Source organism: Nerophis lumbriciformis, linkage group LG10, assembly GCF_033978685.3.
Source record: "Nerophis lumbriciformis linkage group LG10, RoL_Nlum_v2.1, whole genome shotgun sequence".
Lineage (NCBI taxonomy): Eukaryota > Metazoa > Chordata > Actinopteri > Syngnathiformes > Syngnathidae > Nerophis > Nerophis lumbriciformis.
The window spans coordinates 21,376,319-21,394,197 of NC_084557.2; the positions used below are offsets into that span (position 1 = coordinate 21,376,319).

Consider the following 17,879-nt stretch of genomic DNA (forward strand, 5'->3'; position numbering starts at 1 on the left):
GTCAATCAGTCTTTCAGTACGTACAATGTTCAAACACCTGCATGTTTAGTATGCAGGTGATGATTTTTATTCTACATTTAAGACACTTCATTGTCCCCCCACATGTATATTGATTGGTATTGGGTCAAAATGTTGTATGGATTATGTTTTAAAGACCATCTTCAAGCTATTCTGACCGTCTCTTCAGGATGCGCCTTTTTGTGGGCGGTCTTATTTACGTGCCTCTACTTCAGGGTCTATTCAACTACATAATGAAAAGAGGAGCAATTTCAAAAGCCCAAAAAGTTTGTTACTTTTGTCAGAAAGTGCCTATGCAGGTTATATTCCTTTGACAATGTGTTTACTTAATTGCAAAGAAAACACATCGGCTTTCAGACTGCACTGTCAGTAAATTAATTATTCTTTCCTCGCTACTCGTTTCCAGCGTTTGCAGATAGACAGATGATTAACAGCATAAAGAAACAGAAGCTCCAGAAGTTTCGTTGAGGATTGATGTTCCTTCTTTTGAATTAATTTCCTTCCTCAGTTTTATTTCTATACACTTCTTCCTTTATTTAGGTTTGTAAGACTGAAGATATGAACATACAATAAACATTATAAAATAGTAACGTCCATTGTGTATTTTACATAAATAATTTCCATTGTGTATGTGACATAAATAAAATAGAAGGTTTAGTGTTAATACATTCATTCACACAATAAACTACGGATGTTTACGCATATAGAAATAAAAAAAAACATCCACAGCAAACATGATTGTGGCTCAACACAATTAAACTTAAGGTGTAGCGTTACCGACCTCTGATGGTCAAAATTAGCGCTAAATGTATTAAACGAGCTTTGATCGCCAGAGTTACTCAGATAAATAACGACACGACCACGAATACTAAAGACATCACAAATTCAGCAATTTCAGTGCAAAACAAACTAAATATCTTTATGCACAATATCTAGTTACAAAGATCTGACCAAGTTTCGTGATGAAGCTTACACGTGTGGATATCTACTGTTGCTGCTGGTCTGTCCGCCTCTTAAAACGTCCGACAGAAAACAATAAATCGAGCACTGACTCGGGGCAAAAAAAAATCACACTTTGTTGTCCAGTTGCTGTTTACAGTCAGATTTTCGCAATTGTATTAGATTTTTTTCAGAGTCGATAGTGCCATTTTTAAAATCTTCTTCTTCTACTCACCCCACTGCTGCTTCATTGTGACACATATGCCTCACTGTCTTCCGCGCGGGGTGGCGGGGATTGTGCACATATTAGCAACCCTCATTTGAATGGTTTCATCCAGCCTATTTGGATGATGTTCGGAGTGCCAAATGAAAAGCTTTGGCGGGTCGGATGTGGCCCGGTTGCCAGTTGAATGGGACTGCTCTCCTTTGACTGCGTCTTCTCCTTGTCAGCCATGTTGTAGTTTCTAGCGCTTCCATATCGAGTCTACTCACTGATCAAAGTTACAACTGTATGTTACTTTTTATTAGAAATGGCAACAGCGGAGGATGCATGAACGAGCCCCACACCAAGAGGATAGAGAAAAATAGGGAACTCAGTGACTAAAATGTCGGACACGCGCAAAGCTCTTTGGGTAAAAGTTTACCATATATGGCGATATCCGGTGATGTCACAATTACAGAAACAATACAAATTGGGCAAATTCTTTGAAAAAAAAAATGCTTGTTTGGAGGAAGTATGAAGGAAGGCAAGATTGTTTTATAAATATTTCCACAATGCTTGCATTGTCTGATTTACCATTTTGGGGATTTAAGCAGATCCCCACAATGCAAAAACAGGTACCAATAGGTAACACAAGTTGACTTTGCATAATAGGTTCCCTTAAGGGTGTAGCACTATTTTTGATCTTGATGCCTTTGTTCCAAGTTATCAAACTGTAAGTAACTACTGTAAGGTCAACATAGGCCCGCCCCTGGCCGACAACGTTGAAGGTGATTCCTTGATTGTGTTGCGGTCTCAGTGTTGTTACGGAGGAAGGAACTTGGCTGTTATCAGGAGGCACACAGCAAAGATGGGTTTAGTGAGTTTCAGAGTGGCAGGCGAACCCAGTTGCTTTGCGGGTTGATGTAATGTTTATGTAGCCGTCAGTGCAGCCACTTCCTCCTCCTCCTCTTCCTCAGACTCAGTCAAAGGGCACAGACTGAGTACATGGGACCTTAAGGTCACGGGCCGAATCTCAGTTAAGATCTAGTACAATCAAAAAAGTCCCACATTTTAAAGATGTCACTTTCTAATATGTTATTTCCCTCCTGGGACTTAGAGTGTGGTTTATATCTTCTCTCTGAGTCATGTTTCAGGTCTAATGGCTTGAAAAATGTTTTGTTTATTTTGGCAGAAGAAAATAAGTAATACTTTGGCACAGAATTAAGACATGTTCATAGTTATCCCCTGAGATCAGTGTGTCAAAAATAGATACACGGAAATACAAGTTTATTTCGGCCTGATCTACTAAAGGTTTGCATGTACGGTACTAAACATGTGCAAACTTGATAGCACACAACGCTGATCTACTAAACGTGTGCGCAAAGGATTGCACCTCTAAGCTGTGCAGAATAAGGAGTGCAATCCATTTAGTATGTTTGTCGTCATGAAATATAATCATTCAGCACGTGCATTGTAATCTATGAAGACTGATCACTGTTCTGCGGGCGCTATTTTGCGTCTTTGTTTAGTATGTCTGAAAAGTACGTGCAAACTGCCAGTTGTGAGAAAGGAGGTGCTCATGCTTCAAAGACAGAAGCTGGTCAGAGAATCTTCCGTACTATGTATGCTTGTCAACGTATATGCCATACAGTATATGGACCGTCAGAAAAATAAACATAGACATATCGTCTATTCACTTTTACAGAATCTGGATGACTTAAAGGGGAACTGCACTTTTTTGGGGAATTTGCATTCTAAATATTAAATTAAATGTGATCAAAAGTTTGCTTATAATGGAGCCTATGGGAGCTGTGCTATTCCACCTATAAAGCCCTTAAAAAAACATCCAAAGACCTCCATTGAGGTTTTATATAGAAGATGTAAGTATATGTAATGCAGTCACGGGAACATTTATAATAACATTTAATATTTACGTATGTTAATAATTTTAAGCATACGCGGCACATTAACTAAAATAACGCATAACAACTATTGCTTTTTTTTCTTCATCACTGAATATTGCTCACTGCAGACTTTATGAGAGCCAACAAACATAATAAAACATAACTTACTGTGCAAGGTCTGCTGTCGTTAGGATGCTGACTGCTGGGATGTTTATATATTTCCATTTTGGTGAAGAATAAGCCTAATAATCCTCACGAAGAAATGGGGTCGGGGGTAACAAGCATCTTTTCGTGTCGCCCTCGCCAGTTTCGGATCCTAAATGGCTGTCAAAGTGTACCAACTTGTCGGGATACCTACTCAGACGTCTCATGTCCAGGTGAGATGCGTGATTTATGATTTGGAATAAAATTACAGGGAGCTAGGAAGCAAGAAAGAAGCAGACCACTCGATGATGTAAACATACAGAGACCTGGAATTGATCACGGCACAGCTATAAATAGTTTGTCTGCATTAGCGCTTGTAATAACAATATCACTAATACTTGGTTAATATTCAAGTCACTAAATGTAAATAGAGTATTGTTGGTGGTAGGGTTGTTCGGTATACCGGTACTAATAAAGTGCCGCAATACTAATTGATTGAAATCTGTACTATACTGCCTTTGAAAAGTACCGGTACCGTTCTTTCATCTAAATGCCCGCTGTGTGACGGTGACTACAGAGCCGAGGCGCATGATGTTGTGCATACAAGCAATAACATCTTGGAGAGGAGGAATGGCAAAAAATGACAATTCTACTGGTTAATAAAGAGAGTGCATGAAGTGCAATATGGAGATATTAGGGGTTTAAAACTAACGATAGAGGCGACAATTTAAACAAGGAAGCACTGTGCTTCAAGTGTTGCTTTAAGACATGCCTCGCCAAATGTGGCGATTAGTATTACTGCATTTGTTTAAAACTTAGGTAAACATTTAAATAATAAGCATTCAGATTTGCAACAGGAGTTTAAAGAGTGACAGATAATGATGTTGTTGTTACACCTGTCCTGTTGTTCTGCTCCGGCGCAATGCCAAGAGACGGTTAGTAAGCGGTTTAAAGACGGTCTGTAAAACATACTTGTTATGTAGACCACAAGGAAGTGTTTTAAATGTAGAAAATACAAATCTAAATAGGTCCCTTTAAAGTCCGTCTCACTTAAGTTTAAGACCCATCAATAGTATGTCGACCTACTCATGATCATTTTCTTATTATTACTAAAAAGTGTCACTTTTCTCGATACAAAAATTGAGATCCAAAGGAGTATTTTTTTTAATGCCCAGTTTATGTTGACTTGTGTTGTTGTATTTTCAATAGTGATGGGTGTTGTTTGCATTTTAATCAATATGCGTACACTTTGCTGAAAAAATAGAAAACATAAAAATAAATAAAATGATAAAGTAACACATTCCACATTCCACAACAAATTGTCAAAAAAATGTATTATCATCAATTCTTCTAATGTTTATGAACAAAGTTAGAAGTAAATGTGCAAGCAATGGCTTTTGCAGACACTGGTCAGCCAGTCCAAGGGCTGTGGACATTTACGTCTTCTACTGTAGTTGGTAACTTCTTCTACGCTCTTTTACTTAACATACAGCTTGTACAGTTAATAGAGCTTGTGACAGACTTCCACTGTCGACCGGGTTCCATGGACCACAAAGCACAGACATGACTTCGAGCAGGGTTGTGACTTTGTTTATTTTTTCAAATAAACCTTAATGCAGGTCGGATCGCTTTTCAGCTCCTCTTCCTGCGTCGCCTTCGTCTGCCTCTCGCTCTCTTCCACGCTGCATTCACTGCTGGCTCTCCAACTCCCTCTGCCTCGTCGTTCACGACTGCCGCCCTTTTATACACTGAAAGGAGATTATATAATTGTGCCCAGGTGGGCGATCCACGCACCTGACATTTATCTCGGCGTCGATCCCGGCGTGCCACGTCTTTGTCTTCTTCTTTGTCTTTTTCTTCGTCTGTTCCTTCTTCTTCTTGTCCTTATTCTTCTTCTTGTCTGTCTTCTTCTTCTTCTTCTTCTTCTTCTTGTCTGTCTTCTTCTTCTACTTCTTCTTCTTGTCTGTCTTCTTCTTCTTTGTCTTTTTCTTCTTCTTTGTCTTTTTCTTCTTCTTCAACAACTTCGGGGGGGCCATTCGCCGCCCCCCCCAACTGGTCCGCCAACACCTGCAGGAGCCGCAATTGTTGGCGGGACTCCTCGAGCCGCTGGCGCGCCCACGAGAGCCCACAGGGGATCGTCCTCCCCTCCTCCGGTGGTCCAGCCAGTTTGGGCGCCAAATGTGACAGATCCTCACTGTCAGGGTTCCATGGACCACCAAGGATTGACATGACTTCGAGCAGGGTTGTGACTTTGTTTATTTTTTCGAATAAACCTTAGTGCAGGTCGCTTTTCAGCTCCTCTTCTCTGCTCGCTCTTTGGTTCGCTTTTCAGCCTCCCTCGTCTTCGTCTGCGTCTCCCGCTTGGTCGCTTACGCTCCTCATGCGCTGCTGTCCTTCTTCTCCCTCTGCCTCGACGTTCACGGCTGCCGCCCTTTTATACACTAAGAGGAGATTATATAATTGTGCCCAGGTGGGCGATCCACGCACCTGACATTTATCTCGGCGTCGGCCCCGGCGTGCCCTGCCTCGCTATTGGTCTGCCGGCCACGCCTCCCCACAGAGATTTTTTGTTGCAGACTGTGAAACAATATTTCTACTATTTTCAATGGATAGTCATTTGAAACATTGTGTCAAGGGTGTCCATTGTATTTCGTCTTACAGAAATTAATCAATCAATCAATGTTTACTTATATAGCCCTAAATCACGAATGTCTCAAAGGGCTGCACAAGCCTGGCTTTTAACACTACGTGAGTTGTGTGGTCCTCTGTTGTCCTTTGTGTTTTTTAAATTTTGATTTCTATTTACAGTTTTACTTGGTTTTACCCTTTAAAATCATTTTTAATCATATTTATTTTATATTGTTTTTAATATTGTTGTGCAGCACTTTGGAAACATTGTGTTGTTTAAATGTGCTATATAAATAAAGTGGATTGGATTGGATTGAAGCCACAACGAAATCCTCGGCTCAGATCCCACATCAGGGCAAGGAAAAACTCAACCCAGTGGGACAATGAGAACCCCCCTGGGCGACCGGTGGAATGGATGTCGAGTGGATCTAGCATAATATTGTGAGAGTCCAGTCCATAGTGGATCTAACATAATAGTTAGAAATTAAACAACTGCCAGCAGAGCCTTGACAAACTGTAAATCCTTGACCCCCTAAGGTGGCACTGTCATATTTAGAAATAATAGAGGCCCATGTGGTTGGGAGGAAGGGCAAGGTCACATATTGTGAATAAAAATAGAAAATAATGCAAAGTCTGCTCCCTTGGGAGAGGGAGGTGGTTGTGTTCCATTATTCAAATAAGTCTTTTTTTAATGTAAGTGAAACAAATCTGTGGATTTCATTATTACAAATGTAAAGTAAGTAGTTTTTTTTTTACAGTGTGAGCAACTCAACATTTGCAAGCAACTATGTAAGTGAAACAAAATAAACTAATACACATTTTGAGGTTAAAATCGTAGACAGTGATAAATGAAAGGGTGAGTATAAGTTACACAGTACTGAGCATTAAAGTTATTTTGAAATGTAATGTCATGAACAGATACAGAAAACAAAAGGCAAATAGAACTTTATGATATTTTATAGCTTACATAATGGACAAACAGATTGATAATAATAATTCCACCACTCCTTAAATTGTAGGCACTTTGCCAGCAATATTCTAAGATATTGTGCTATACTAGATTGTATTTGCTCAAAGGATGTTTGTAATAGATAACATCTCTTATTGGATATACATTCTAAAACATTGTCATCATCATTTGAACCAATCATCTTTAAGTCTGAGGACTATCCTACAGTAAAATCCATGGTGTAAATTACACATAGTCATGTCTGTTATAGGTATAATCAGTATTAAGGATAGATAGATGACTGTTACAGTACTTGGCACAAAAAGGACTCTACATATATTTTTTAGGTATGCTGCCAAAAAAAAAGGAGGATCACCTCTTGTTATTCTCATTTGTGGATAGAATGAGAATTTCATCAAAAATATGTTTTCTTTTTGAAAGTTTGTGATATTAAACTAAAATAAATAGAAACATTGTACTCATTGACATGACTGATTACAAATAATGAATGCAATCTGTAACTTGGAGCATATGCCAGTGACCTCATGTGCACCAACTTATATGATATTCCATATATGTTCATCCTGCACACTAATCAGTAATGCTGAACATTTGCTGGTTCATGCTGGTTAGAACCTACTATGACGCTCTGTTTTCTCACTGTTCAGCTGAGTTAATAATTGGTTACCAACTGGGACTTTGGGGAAGTTTTGACCATTGACGCCATGTGTTTGAATGTTTGGTCTTGCGGTAAACAAACTGAAAGGGAAAAATCTCACCGCCTTCGGCTAATCAGTAATTTAGCGATTGGCCTCTAGTTGTAAAAACACCCATATATTTGATGCTATTTTTTTATGCTGATCCCTCAGCATAAAAATCACCGAAGGTCATCAGCAGCATCTACTTCCTTGTTTGTGTTATCCAATCAGTGACTTTATCACATAATTGTTAACTTAAGTGCTTTGTGTGTCCATCCAAGGGCTGTAATGAAAAACACCCATTATGTTCAATGGACTGAATGGAAATACTGGTTGTTCTTAACATGCAAAATGTGTGGATTTGTGCCAAAATGGATTTGAACATGCTAGGAAATAAAACATCCAGGTTGATATTTAACAACATCCTTTTAAAGGTTGCACATTAGATAAACAAAGCAATGAATAAGCGGTACTAACAACTCTTAATGGTCTGCATACTGTTCGATTAGTATTTCAACCAGATACATGGCTACATATTAAAATAAAAGGAAGTTGAATAAACAGATATGAAATGCATAGGCTATCCAGGTCTTGTTAGTTTCATGTGTAACCAATGTTGTCTTTAGCCCACTTGTGGCCTTCACCATGGTTACCTGGGGGATCACCTTCGAAAAAGGTTTAACTCTGCTGACACTGTGACAGTATATGGCTTCTGGGTGATGGTTCAATGCTGACACCTGCTGTTGCATTAAAACTAACTGCCACCCCATCTCCTTGCAGGGCTCCCATGCATACTGTAACAGTGAGTACACACATTTGGCTATCATCATCTAAAAAAGCTCAACTCCTCCACAATCAATATATATGATAAAGAAGACCTGCACAACATTAACGTGATTTAGATTTTTTAAGATATGCTATATTAAGTAAATGTAGTAATTAAAGTCACATCTTGTAATATAGAAAGAATTACGAGTTTATATGAAATGAAAAAAAGTAGAATAAATAATGATGACTTTGTTGCTGAGTTTGTTTTTCCGTGTAATTGTTGCTCTTATATTTTGCAGATAGGTCATGTGACAGCAACGAGACGCAACCTTTATATACAACAACAACAACAGTCACATATGCTTCACAGACAAGCTGCAATGTATCCCTGGGAACTGATAGGAACATCTCTGGAAATGGTTCAGTTTATAACTTGACTTCTGGAGCCGTTTATCAAATCTTCCTCGGCTGCTTCAACTGCTGTCAACCGGTCACCATGAGTGAGTCAATCTGCTTGTGTGGAAACCAGAAATGAGGAAACCACACAACACATGATTTCACAAGTATTTAGTAGGAAATTGTATAAAAAAAAATACTGTAATATAGGAATACCTAAAACATTTGAACAATTTCCAGTAAAATGAGCCCATTCCAAAAAGTTCTTCACAAACATGACATGCTGTTAAGTTGCCATATTGTGTCATACGTTTGTGTCATTTAGTTTTCCCTCTGGCTTCCCTGCTCGCCTTTCATTCCAATACAAGCTACAACAATAATAAAACAATCACTTACTGTACAATGCCCACTCTCAATGGGATGGTAACTGATGGGATGTTAATGTATTCCCGCTTAGAAGAAAAATTATTCATGTAAAAGTGAGCGCAAATGTGCGCTTTTTCGTGTCTTGCTCGCAATTGATGGGTCTAAGTTGAATGTCAAAGTTGACCAGGTCATAAACCTCGGTTTATGGCCACAACTTTCTACTATACAAGTGAGAGGCATGATTTATAATCTAGGATAAACTTTTACATACTCCGAGGCAATGCAGCAGCTCACCGGCTCAGTATGTCTGTAGCTGCATAAGCTAGTTACCTCTCTGTGATCACGGCGCCGCTAAAAGTAGTTCCTTGTCAATGCTTATAATAACAATATCGCTAATACTTGGTCAATATTCAGGTCACAACCTATAAATGAAGTATTTTTGGCGCTTTTTGGATGTTTTTTAGAGGGCTTCATGGGTGCAATAGATGACTCCCATCAGCATCATTGTTAGCCACCTCGTACTTGTCGTATATTACAAATTAGAATGCAGAAAAAAATAAAGGCATATGTGTTCTTGTCTGAGATAGGGATTGTGAACGATATACAATTAAAAAAAAAAAGTGCAGTTCCCTTTTAACACCAACATAATCCGCCAGTCACCCTTTCCTCCCGGACCTTCACAATCTGAACACAGACTCGGCACAATTAAAGGGGAACATTATCACCAGACCTATGTAAGCGTCAATATATACCTTGATGTTGCAGAAAAAAGACCTTTTTTTTTTTTAACCGATTTCCGAACTCTAAATGGGTGAATTTTGGCGAATTAAACGCCTTTCTAGTATTCGCTCTCGGAGCGATGACGTCACGTTGTGACGTCACATCGGGGAGCAATCCGCCATTTTCTCAAACACCGAGTCAAATCAGCTTTGTTATTTTCCGTTTTTTCGACTGTTTTCCGTACCTTAGAGACATCATGCCTCGTCGGTGTGTTGTCGAAGGGTGTAACAACACGAACAGGGACGGATTCAAGTTGCACCAGTGGCCCAAAGATGCGAAAGTGGCAAGAAATTGGACGTTTGTTCCGCACACTTTACCGACGAAAGCTTTGCTACGACAGAGATGGCAAGAATGTGTGGATATCCTGCGACACTCAAAGCAGATGCATTTCCAACGATAAAGTCAAAGAAATCTGCCGCCAGACCCCCATTGAATCTGCTGGAGTGTGTGAGCAATTCAGGGACAAAGGACCTCGGTAGCACGGCAAGCAATGGCGGCAGTTTGTTCCCGCAGACGAGCGAGCTAAACCCCCTGGATGTCTTGGCTCACACCGTCCCTTATGCCACCGAAGATGATCAAGAGAAGAATATCGACCCTAGCTTCCCTGGCCTGCTGACATCAACTCCAAAACTGGACAGATCAGCTTTCAGGAAAAGAGCGCGGATGAGGGTATGTCTACAGAATATATTAATTGATGAAAATTGGGCTGTCTGCACTCTCAAAGTGCATGTTGTTGCCAAATGTATTTCATATGCTGTAAACCTAGTTCATAGTTGTTAGTTTCCTTTAATGCCAAACAAACACATACCAATCGTTGGTTAGAAGGCGATCGCAGAATTCGTCCTCGCTTTCTCCCGTGTCGCTGGCTGTCGTGTCGTTTTCGTCGGTTTCGCTTGCATACGGTTAAAACCGATATGGCTCAATAGCTTCAGTTTCTTCTTCAATTTAGTTTTCGCTACCTGCCTCCACACTACAACCATCCATTTCAATACATGCGTAATCTGTTGAATCGCTTAAGCCGCTGAAATCCGAGTCTGAATCCGAGCTAATGTCGCTATAGCTTGCTGTTCTATGCGCCATGTTTGTTTGTGTTGGCTTCACTATGTAACGTCACAGGAAAATGGACGGGTGTATATAACGATGGTTAAAATCAGGTACTTTGAAGATTTTTTTAGGGATATTGCGTGATGGGTAAAATTTTGAAAAAAACTTTGAAAAATAAAATAAGCCACTGGGAACTGATTTTTAATGGTTTTAACCCTTCTGAAATTGTGATAATGTTCCCCTTTAAAGACAGAAGCATAACGTTTTCATGCGGTCGCACTGTGATTGATGTGTAGTAGAGAATGGAGGACTCCTCCACGTTACAGGAAGATCCGGGGTACTCCCGAGCCAATTTGTGTTGGCGCCATGGTTCATAACATGTTGAGAAAGGCTTTATGCCACTCTTGGGACACGGTTCACGGTGGTTCTTGAACCACCGTGAAACACCACCTAAACCGGCGATGTGTGAATAGCCCTTAAGAATGAAAGGCCAACAGACACATTTGCGCAGAATGTTTGGCTACACAATAACTTAGACAGTATGCAAAAACAGGGGCAAAATTGGGGGGAAAACTTTTGTCAAAAACAGAATCATACAGAACGTGGGTGTTTGAAATCTTAGGTACCACTGTATACAGTATATTTTTTGGGACAAAATCCTACTGAATTGCTGTGAGGACTGGTTCAAATTTGCAACCACAAATTATTCTGTGTAAACCATAACTATTAAAGTTCTAACCTTCCTCACAATTTGGTCAGAGCCTCGTGAAGTCACCAATCTCACTGTCAACAATGTGACAACATCATCTATAAATGTGAGCTGGACCAAACCAGAAGGGAATTTCTCTTTCTTCATCGTACGTTGGAGCCATGGCAAGGATGGACACGAAGAAAAAACCAATATGGCATCAAAAGACATCACTAACCTAACTGCTGGGACTATGTACAATATAGTTGTAACTGCAGTGGCAGATGATAACGTGACCAAAGGAGTCGATGCAACTCTGTCTCAGTACACAAGTAAGTACAGTTTAAAGAATAACAGTTAAATTCACTTGGTTTAGCATCTTAGCTAACTCAAACCTGTGTGAAGTTTGTGTTTTGTTGTACTTGCTTGGCAATCAAGACTGTCAACTAATGATTCCAATAGTTTAATTAAACAAAACATTTTCTGCTTGCCATCACCTTCATTCTTTTTTCGAATTAATGCACATCCTCTACATTGACGGCGTGCCGCGGTTGGGAGAGTGGACGTGCCAGCAACCTGAAGGTTCCTGGTTTGATCCCCAGCTTCTACCAACCTAGTCACGTCCGTTGTGTCCTTGAGCAAGACACTTCACCCTTGCTCCTGATGGGTAGTGGTTAGCGTACAACTATAACCCATTTACCAACTCCCAAAAAACTCCTGCCTGCAAGATATGATGATAACCAATCAAGGGTAGATTGTACGCCCTGAGACTGGAAGGTTGTGAGTTCAAACCCCGGCTGAGTCATACCAAAGACTTTAAAAATGGGACTCATTGCCTCCCACTCAGCATCAAGGGTTGGAATTGGGGGTTAAAATCACCAAAATGATTCCCGAGCGCGGCCACCGCTGCTGCTCACTGCTCCCCTCACCTCGCAGGGGGTGAACATGGGGATGGGTCAAATGCAGATGATAATTTCACCACACCTAGTGTGTGTGTGTGTGACTATTGTTGGGACTTTAACTTTAACTTTCCCTGGGTTTCCCACCCAGTCATTTAGTCGATAAAACAGGTTTCGATGATCAATAATATCAATAGATGGAGTAGGACCAGCACTTTCCTCTATCAGAGGACATCATTATGGTGACACATACCTGTACTCTAACAGGTGTTTCTGAGAAAAGCCTAATTGAAATGTGTCAAATGTGTTAAAATTCTGCAGAATACACTTTAGAAAAGTTTGAGAAAATGTTCTTGATCACTGTACCTCTCATTGTTTAAAATCTATGTCTTCCTATGTAGGACCAGGCAGTGTTCGTGAACTCTCTGTTGACACAAACACTTCTTCAATATCTCTAACCTGGAAACAACCTGATGGTGAAGTGTTGACATACAAGGTGCAGTGGCACAATGGAGGAGAGCAGCTCTTGAGAGAGACAAGGAACACCTTTGCCGTGCTATCAGACTTGGTGTCCGGCAAGGCATACACAATTATAATGTTTTCTATTGCTGGAGACAATAAAACAGAGGGAGATCCTTACCAATTCACTGCAGTCACAAGTAAGACACACGCCAGAACAGACAATAAGACAAAGACTGCTTTATTGAGTGTTGTGCTCAACTTTTTGATCATTCTCTTCCTGCATTAACATTGGTAGAGCCTGCTGTAGTTAGGGATCTCCAAATCACTAATGTCACAACATCATCCATATCTCTGAAGTGGACTAAACCAGAGGGCAACGCTTCCGGGTATAAACTGCATTGGACACCAGAAGGAAAAGAAGACAGCTTTAATACCACTTTTACCATCAACAATTTAATCCCTGGAAACAACTATAATATTACAGTCAGTGCTGTTGCAGGAAACGATTCAAACACAGGACAAGAGACCTTAATTAGCACCTTTACAAGTAAGTACGGCCATACTTTTAGAGAAACAATAAGAGGAAAAAAAGATGAGTTTGAAATATTAAATATTTTAAAACTCTTCTAAGCTGAACAAGACATAAAATACCTTAAGCTTTTGAAAGGCATAAACACATTTTGGATTTTTTTATTCATTTTTGCATTTTTGCTTATATTTTTCATAAACTTCAGTACCAAATAGCAAACATGTAATGTTTTTTTGTTTGTTTGTGTGTTTATTTGGACACTTTAAAGGCCTTTGATCAGAAAATCTGCAGGTTTAAATTGGTGAAATAATTGTTAAGCAAATTTCTGATAACCTTTTTTATCAAAAGGCCTTAGAATATATATTTTTTTTTAAACATTACAAGTTTGGTATTTTTGTTTAGGGCTGAAGTTGATTGAGAAATTATGAGAAAAACAAATTTTTGCCCTTTAACTTGTGTGTCCTGTTTGCCTTTGGGGTATCACCAAATAACTGCCAGTGTATTGTACACTTGTGAAGTAATTGGATATTGAAATTGTTATAATTTATTTATTTAACAAAAACATTTCTCATAGGAAAAATCATTTATAATGGAGTAACAACAAAAAATATGGCCAAAATACAGCAAGAATTTACTGAAAAGACAAAAAAAGTCAGCTTTTGTCCCCTGAGGGTTAATGCCATTACTATAGCAGAATTTAGCTGATAAAAATAAAGCATTTCTAAGCACCCACTCATAATCAACATCTAATTTCTAGTTCAAAACATGTTGTCCCTATAAGAGTTTTAATTAGGAAGTATGGCAACATGGTACAATAAAATGTGAGGATAACGTGTAGTTAAAGGGGCTGTTTACAACTTGCTCACAGTTACATTTTTCATAGCCAAACATATAACAAGAACACCATTAAATAGCTTATGTTACCATTAGTGGTTTAACAGAACACATTTGTTAAAATGGTCTATATTTTCCTAATTACTAAGTTTGTGTAGTAAAACATTTTACCGGCCCGAATAAAATGATTGGTGTCTACTGGGGTCACTCACCTTGTCTTGTCAACAGGGTGTGCACACATACAAATGTAGTCCAAGAAAAGCAACAATTTACAGTGGTGTTGTTGTTATGATAGAATATACATTCAATGACAGCTAACACTATCTATCCAAATTGCTATTATCATTAATTAGCTAACATCACCCAAAGCTAAATCACGTGCGTGTGTTACGTACATACGTATTGTAGTTATGTCTTTATGTCTTAGAAGCCGGGTCTTTACTGTGGAAAGTTAGCGCCCTCTAGACAATCTGTGTAAATGTTGAAAACAGACACTTTAACCCTAATCTTTTAACTCTTGCCATTAACCACTAACCCGAAAAGTACCTTTACAGAGTAAAAGTTAAAATTCCCACATGTACCTAAACACAATAGTTTGGAACAAGCGGCCACTGTCTCTCTCTAGTGGTTTGCATAAACCCAATAAATAGTTGTGAAAAACACTTCTGGTTAGACGATTAAACAAACCCAACAAAACAGGCAATTTAGTCCACATAGTTTTTTTTTCATAGAAAAAGACAAAAACATTTTGTTTGTACAATCCATTAAAACTGCACTTTAAAGTACTGTAATCGCCGGACTATTGAGCACACCTAAGCCGAACCGAACTAATTTTTGGACACATTTTATTGAGTACATATTGTGGCCGCAGTTTTACACATTGAAACATGAACTATTTAAACATGCACTTGTGTTTATTTACAAATTCAACAAAACAGTGCATGTAACGCGACATACAACGGTTTTCGCGCGGCAGTCCGTCCTTGTGGGGCCCGTTAGTGGTGGTGGATTTCTGACCAGTGTGGCTGCTGTTTCCTTTTTCGATGGTCGGGTCGATCGTTTTCGGCTTTAGGGCTGCATCGTGTACTTTTCGACGTGTGTTCTCCATCATGGGGGTGTTTCCATAATTTGCTTAATGCCTCACTAAATTTGTCGGTTTGATTTAATATGAACAATTTCATTGGTCCACCATGACCCATTGGGCAATTTCATTGGTCTGATGTGACAGAGCTAAATTTATTTGCGGCATGTGAAGCTTGTGAACCTGGAAAAATCCATAAATTAGCCGCAGTCTTGTATAAAGCACATGGTTCAAAGCATGGAAAAAAAGTAGTGGCTTATAGTCCGGAAATTACAGTATACATTAATGCTCATACTGTACTATTTATTTATTAAAATCAGGTCTTTTTATTGTAATATTCTAACTTTCATGTACAGCTATGACTTTTTCGCATGCATTTTTATTAAATTAAACATGTATTCTTGTAATAATATGTTTTTAACTTTGGTATGGTACTACCATTACGTGTTTTCTTTTGATGTGGCCCAAATGCTCCTTTTTGCTTTGTGTGTATTTTGACAACACTGACTTATGGTTTGCATTATGACTCATACATGTCATTACACCAACTAGTCCTGTCCTATACTCTGAATGGCCTAATGTTTAATCTTACTCATTTGGCTGTCTTATTGTTTAGGGCCTGAGAAACCTGAAAACATAGGATCTACTCCAGGAACTGACAACCTTATCATTGTGTGGACCTTGCCTCAACATGGAAGAGCAGATAAATATGTGGTGAACATCTCCAATGAAGAATTGTCATATTTCTCTAGCAATGAAACACAGTCCAAAACAGCTCAATTTAGTGGTTTGTATCCCGGAAGACGTTTTCTCGTCACAGTCACTGCTGTTGCTGGAAACCAAAACAACCCATCCAACCAGATCCCGTTTGCTACCTGTAAGTTTAGTGCAAATCATTTTTAAATCGTCCATTCACTTCATATTTACTTTATTGTCACAAATATTGTCCTAAAAATGGCAGCCTCTAACAATGACAGCATTCCATTCATCTCGCTCTCTCTATAAGAATATTTTGTTTCTATCATACTGTTCTAATTTTTGTAAAAAATCTGAGCATTTAAAGAAAACGTGTACACAATTTTTAATTGTCAAATCCAACACTATCTTAATTTATTCTAGTGATCAATTGTATTTTTCAATTTCAATTTCCAAATATCAAATCTTGTATTAGTTGTTCCTTATAATTGCTGTACAGTCAGTGTATGTCACAAATTTGGCATCAAATCAGAGTTATAATAATTAAATATACAGTTTGTAAATGTGTTTTTTTTTATCAATGGAATAGTGTGTGAATAGTACTGCTGTCATGATACTGCTACTATAATAGATTACGATGCAGTGATGACATATCTCTTACCCTTGACAGTTTTTAATCTTGGATTGTCTGTTGTATTGGACCACATGTTAGCCTAGCGGTTAGCATGTTGGCCTCTCAGTCAGGAGATCGAGGGTTTGAGCGTTTCTGTGTGGAGTTTGCATGTTCTACCTACAGTATGTGTTTCCTCCATTCCCCAAAACATATGCATGTTAGATTCAATTGCCAATAGAGGGATTTCAATTAACCCCGAAAGTGCATCGCATCAGCCATTTTGAAAGTGGAGCGCCATCGTTCACGATAGAGCTACACGTAATATTTCCGAACTATTCAGTGGAAAATAACATTGCACCGGCTGTGATACGATGGAGAAATACTGTTATTCATTAGATAAGAAGTCCCTTCGTCGTTATAAAGAACTAACAGCCGTAATTGGATGAAAGGATCCGTACAAGATCGACAAGTCTGAATGGAGCAGAGACCATGCGCGACATCTTCCCCGATGTCTCATAACAGGACTTTGTGAACTACCTAATTGTTCAACCTAGCCCATTTTACACTTTGAACGACTTTCACAATTATTGGAGTTTGTGGATGGGTTTGTGGCGTTTATGTTTATCTGTCTAAACCCAGACGACATTGTGTCCTCAAGCCAGCCGAGAGAAATGGACTCTCAGAAATGATCCCACCTAAGTTTGTCACGCTGGATAATCATGGATAACCAATTGTCATCTCAGCACACTCTGACTGTAAGGCAGGATTGAGAGAATGTTGTTCTCATGTAGCTCCACTTTTGTTTTATGTGGAGGCTACAGTCCAGATCAAAGAACTGAGTACTATTTTTATCAATACAACTACTATCAAAGTTATTCGACCAAGCACATCAAGTTAATGCAAAGTGGGGCTGGTATTTATTTTTGATTTTTTTTTTTACCTTACTTTACTTAGTCACTGCCGTTGTGTCCTTGGGCAAGATACTTTCCCCACCTGCCCCAGCCACGCACACTGGTTTACATGTCACTTAGGTAATGGGTTTCAGTATGTAAAACACTTTGAGTTGCTAGCAAAAAGCGCTGTATAAATATAATTCCCTTCACTTCACTTACAAAATGTTTTACCTGAAATGATCCAAACAAACACAAAGTCGTCAGCATGCCACATCTCGGTTGAGCAATCCATGCTCGTCTTCGCCATTAACTTTTTTTTCCCAGCCGCTGCCATTTTGCCAGAAAAAC

At 39.0% G+C, this 17,879-nt stretch overlaps 1 protein-coding gene across 2 annotated transcripts in view; it reads left to right on the plus strand.

Annotated features, from left to right (window-relative positions):
- Positions 1–17,879, plus strand: part of LOC133612539 (receptor-type tyrosine-protein phosphatase eta-like) — a 64,443-nt gene that overhangs the window by 19,342 nt on the left and 27,222 nt on the right. For both annotated transcript variants that reach the window (XM_061970021.2, XM_061970022.2), the window contains exons 2-7: positions 8,263–8,284; positions 8,550–8,750; positions 11,596–11,856; positions 12,825–13,082; positions 13,181–13,432; positions 15,946–16,206. In XM_061970021.2, coding sequence (XP_061826005.1) covers positions 8,263–8,284; positions 8,550–8,750; positions 11,596–11,856; positions 12,825–13,082; positions 13,181–13,432; positions 15,946–16,206 — 1,255 coding nt within the window. The remainder of the gene's footprint in view (positions 1–8,262; positions 8,285–8,549; positions 8,751–11,595; positions 11,857–12,824; positions 13,083–13,180; positions 13,433–15,945; positions 16,207–17,879) is intronic.